Below are 4,966 nucleotides of genomic sequence, written 5' to 3' on the forward strand. Positions count from 1 at the left end.
TTTTTTTTTTTTTTCATTAGTCTCTAGTAATGCTACTGATTTTTGTATGTTGGCTTTGTATTCTATAACTTTGCTAAGTTATAGAATAAAATATTTAGTTTTAAAATATTTTTGGTATAGTCTTTGGCGTTTTCTTTGTATAAGATCATATCATTTGCAAACAGTGACGGGCTTTTGTTGTTGGCTTTAATTTACATATTTGGTACAGGGTCTCACTACGCAGCTTGGACTCGTAGTGATCCTCCTGGTTCAGCCTCCCCAGTGCTGGGGTGACAGGCGTGTGCCATCACATCCGGTCTCGGTGGCAGGCTCAGTGCGCCCAGGAGCAGGGCCCCAGGGGCATGGCCAGCACAGCAGGCCCGGGGATCAAACCCGGGAGCTATTTGGGAAAGCTAAGATAAAAATGTTAGATTTACTTAAGGTCACATAGCTAGTGAATTTCTGGGTCATAATTTGAGGAGCACAGCTTCTAACTTTTGGTCCAGGATCCTACTCAATATATCAGGGACAGAATGTGGCACTTAGCATGGAGGGCCTGGCTGTGGGATCTGCCTGGGAGATTGGTGGACAACACTTCCGTGTGTGTCTGGGTGGGTCACGAAAGCCTGGGCTTGGGTCCAAGTCTTGTCCTGGCTCCTTCCTCTCTGGCACAGTCCCCTACCTCTGTTTTATTGCCACAAACAGCAGCTTTGGTCCTACACATCTTTCCTCCACATTTTCTCTGCCTTGGAGCCAGGCACTCAAAGGCTGAGCTGTGAGCCCATTTAAGCTGTCCTTCTTGGAGATGTAGGGGTCAGGCACTATGTTCTTGCAAAAGGAACGCTGACTGATGCCGGGAGCAAGGGGCAGCAGCAGGAATACGAGTTCAGAAAAGGAAAGCAATCTCTTGATTATCCTTAATCTTTTTAATACATCAGCTGGATGTATTCACTCAGTGGAATATCTAATCTGTATTTTCACTTTCACTTTGCTTTTTTTTTTTTTGTCTTTTGAGACAAGGTCTTGCTGTGCAGCTCAGGCTGGCCTTGAGCTCACTTTGTAACCCAGGTTGTTCTTTTTTTTTTTTTGCGGAACCGGGGATTGAACTCAGGCCTATTGCGCTTGCCAGGGAAGTGCTTATTCCACTGAGCCATCTCCCCAGCCCCGCCCAGGCTGTTCTTAAACTTGTAATAATCCTTCTGCCTCAGCCTCCTGAGTGCTGGGATTACAGGCATACACCACCATGCCAGGCTTTTGTATGTATTCTTTTTTTTAAAAAATTATTTATTTATTACATTTTTATTTAGTGTGTGTATGTGTGTGGCCAGCTCAGCCCACCAGGGGGTGGGGCTGGCTGGCATGTGGTGCTGGGGGATCGAACCGCGGTCCCTGTGCTTTGCCAAGCTTGTTCCAAGTAGGTGCTTTAGACCACTGAGCCATCTCTCCAGCCCCTTTTGTATGTATTCTTAGCAGTGATGTGGATTTCTTATAAACAGTACATGGTTGGGTCTTTGTAAATCCATTCAGTCACTCTATCTTTTATTTTATATGTTTTCATTTTTTAGTCACTCTATCTTTTAATTGGAGAATTTAATTCATTTTTATCTAATGTGATTATCTATTAATAAGTTCTTATAGCCATTTTGAAAGTTGGTTCCTACCTTTATTATGATTCTCCTGGCCTGTCAGGTTTCTGCCAAGAAGTCTGTTGTTGGGAAATTTGGGACATGTTTGTATCTTTTTCTCTTGCAGTCTTGAGGCTTTTCTCTTTATCTTTCACTATTGGAAACTTGGGGCTAGGGAGATAGCTCAGTGGAATAAGTGCTTGCCTGGCAAGCACAAGGTCCTGAGTTTGATCCCCGGTACCACCAAAAAAATAAATAAATAAAAGAAAGAAAGAAAAGAGAACTTGATTATATATACTTATAGTATACTTTGGAGGAGACTTGTTTAAGTCTAACTGGTGACTTTTGGCCTCCCTGTACCTGGATATTTGTGTTCTTCTCTAGGTTTTGGAGAAGTTTCCTGTTAATATCTCTTTCTACCCCTTTGGTGTTCTCAAAGTCTTCTTTGACAAAGCCCAGAAGGTGCTTGAGTTTGGGCTATACCACCCACCTTGCATATGGATGTGTATAGTCTTCAAAAAGCTATCCCAGGGTGGCTGGGGACATAGCGCACGGTCTAAGCACCTGCCTGGCAAGCACAAGGACCCGGTTTGATCCCCAGGACCGCATGCCGTGCTGGCCCTGGAACCCTGGGTGCTTTGTGCCAGCCACCGAGACCGGGCGTGGTGAAGACAGGCAGAGAGGTCTTACTGTGTCTCAAGACCCTAGCAGGTCGCTGAGTCCCACCCAGTGCCCCCTGCCTCCTCCCCTTGCTGGTGGAGTGCACAGACCCCCGAGAGTTGGCAACATTCTTGCCCAGCAGGCAGGATGCCTCACACAGCCTTCGCCCGTGTGCTCCTTCCCCAGATGTGCCCAGCGAGGCCTACTGCTGTGACTAGTTTTAGCTGCTGTAGTCCCTCCCAGCCTGCAGACAGGAGGGAGGCGGGAGGGAGGGTCCCCCTCAGTCCCTCTGGGACCTTCCTGCCACTTGTGGCCAGTGCTGGTACCCTGTTTATTCTGGTTTATTCCCCTCGCCCATCTGCCCAGAACTCTCATGTCTTTTGAGAAAAGTGAAACTGTCTTTTCCATAGGAACCAATGACAAGGCAGGGGGTCCCCACTACCTCCTGCGCTGGACGTCACCCCAGGTCATCAAGGAGACCCACAAGCCCCTGGGAGACTGGCGCTACTCCTACATGCAGTGAGCCCCGCTCAGCACTCTCGCCGTCCACCTGTTGGTCCATCCAGACGACTGACCTGCTGCACGTCGCCCACGCCCCGCTCCACAGGCTCCTCGGGGACAGTGCCTCTTGTAGAGCCTCTTCCACCATGTGTCCATCTCCCAGCCCCTCCGTCCCCAGTGTCAGGTGTCTAGGCTCTGATTTGAGGTCACATTGGGACAGAAAGAGCAGTTGACCCCCTTTCCTATCAGCCATCCTGACACTGCCCTGCCGTCTAGCAGGTACAACTCTAGGACCTGGCTAGTTCTCCATCCGTCTCCTTCCCTCGCTCTCTGCTGGGCCCAGTTGCTCAGGGACCTGGGGAATGCAGAGGGAGACCCTCTGGGGACCCTGTGGGGAGAGGAAGCAGCTCCAGGCCCCGTGGCAGCCTCGCCACTCCCAGGGGCTCTTGGTTGTGGCTAGGGGTGGTGTGCAGGGCACAAGCAGCACAGCTCCCTGTCCTCTGTGGCCTTTGCTGCCCCCTCCCTGTTCTGTGTCTGTCTAGCCCACCTGTGCCCAGCCATATGCCTTAGACACCATGTGCCTTCCTCCCGGTGCCCATGTCCCCCCAAGGTCCAGGAGGGCCACAAGGCCACGAGGGCCACCTTCCAAGGCGTGAGAGGAGGTAATCTTCCCAGGTCGGCTGCCATTTTGGAAATTGTGGATCACCTCTACTCTGTCAGGCTGTCCCTTAGCTCTTCTGGTCCTGCCTCTGGAGACATCCAGAGTCCATGAAAAGAGTGGATGCCCCGGCAGGGGCTTGGCTCAGCCCAGGCTGACCTTGCTGGCCCTTTTTCTCTGCCCCAAGACTTGACTGGCTGAGGATAGGCCTCTGGACTCCTCCTGAGCGGGTCAGGGCTCTGTGTGATGCGCCCGTTGGTGGCCTGTTCTTGGCCAGGCGTACCGGTGATTGACTAGCAAAGGAAATCCCATGGTGCCTGGGTTCTAGTGTTCAGGGCTGTGCTTAGGGGGGCTGAGGGAGCTCTGGGGTCCGCAGAGCTGCCGTGGGGACACCCAGGTGCCTGCTCCACACCATCACCCACAGACTGGGGCGGGTCCAGTGCCATCTTGGCCAGGCGTGGGCTCTGTTTCCTTCTGAGTTCTGTGTCGTTGCCCATGGTGTGCTGGGAGAGGGGCACAGGCTGAGGGTTTTCTACTGATTCTGCACTGTGAGGTAGCAGTGGGTACACCCAGTGCCACCAATAAAGCAACTGTCACCTGACAAAACTGTGGTCTTTCTAGGGCGGTGGGGGGCTGGGGGGGCTGACTCTGCCTTCCGGATCTGACGACCGCTCAGTGTGTTGTCCGATGGCAGACATGGTGTCCGCAGTGTGACAGGAAGAAGGATGGGCCTTGGCATCTGGAGCACCTGATGCAGGTGGCGGGAGCCGGACCTCTTGGGTTCAATTGAGTCTTGGCTCGCTGCTTCCCAGCCAAGTACTTTCTGAAACGTCCTGTCATCTCCCTGCGCTTCTGTCTCTTCATCCGTAAAATGGGGAGAATTCCTCTCATGCACGTGAGAGAGAGATGAAAGTCAGACAGGTGGGGCAGGTGGGATCCTGCCAGCACGCTGCCCGTGGATGTGAGCGGCCGCTCTTCCGGGGTCTCCAGCCCGCTGAGTGGGTCCTGGGGTGAGCAGCATAGCCCGTTTCGGACTCCTAAATGCCGCTTCTTCATCCCATAGGAAGCGTGGCTCCAGATTAGGAGCTTACAGGTGGCTGTGCCCAGGGACAAAGGGCACAGAGCCTAGAGTGCCCTGACTGCAGCCCACAGAGGGGAAGCCTGGCATTTTACTCCTGAGGAATGTGTGGGCTCGGTTCGTGTTTTTGAGCAAATAATAAAACTTGCTCAAGGTCACACTGAAACAGGCAAAGGTGGCTGGTGCTTGGCTATGTGCCTGCCTAGCTGGTTTCGTGTGGCCCGGACAGTGTCCCTGCTTGGCTCCCAAGGCAGCTTACAGAGATTGGGGGAGAAGGACCAGCATGAGGTCACTGGGTTGGTGTTAAGAAGGTGGGTGTGAATCCACAGCCAGCACCTTGGCCACCCGCTCTGTGGGTCCCTGCCTTCTATGCTCCCCTGCCACTGTCATCTTATGCTGACTCACCACTTCTGCCTCCTTTTGAACTAAGGCAAGAGCCCGCTGCCCATGCCCAGCCTGGTGGAT

The 4,966-nt window shown here is 52.6% G+C and overlaps 1 protein-coding gene across 1 annotated transcript in view; it reads left to right on the plus strand.

The window, feature by feature from the left end:
- Nucleotides 1-4,036, plus strand: part of Aldh4a1 (aldehyde dehydrogenase 4 family member A1) — a 32,617-nt gene extending 28,581 nt beyond the window's left edge. The window contains exon 15 of the mRNA XM_004637673.3: nucleotides 2,675-4,036. Coding sequence (XP_004637730.1) covers nucleotides 2,675-2,787 — 113 coding nt within the window. The 3' untranslated portion in view covers nucleotides 2,788-4,036. The remainder of the gene's footprint in view (nucleotides 1-2,674) is intronic.
- Nucleotides 4,037-4,966: the final 930 nt, after the last annotated feature.

Source organism: Octodon degus, unplaced genomic scaffold (genome assembly GCF_000260255.1).
Source record: "Octodon degus isolate 3935 unplaced genomic scaffold, OctDeg1.0 scaffold00092, whole genome shotgun sequence".
In the NCBI taxonomy this organism is placed as follows: Eukaryota; Metazoa; Chordata; class Mammalia; order Rodentia; family Octodontidae; genus Octodon; species Octodon degus.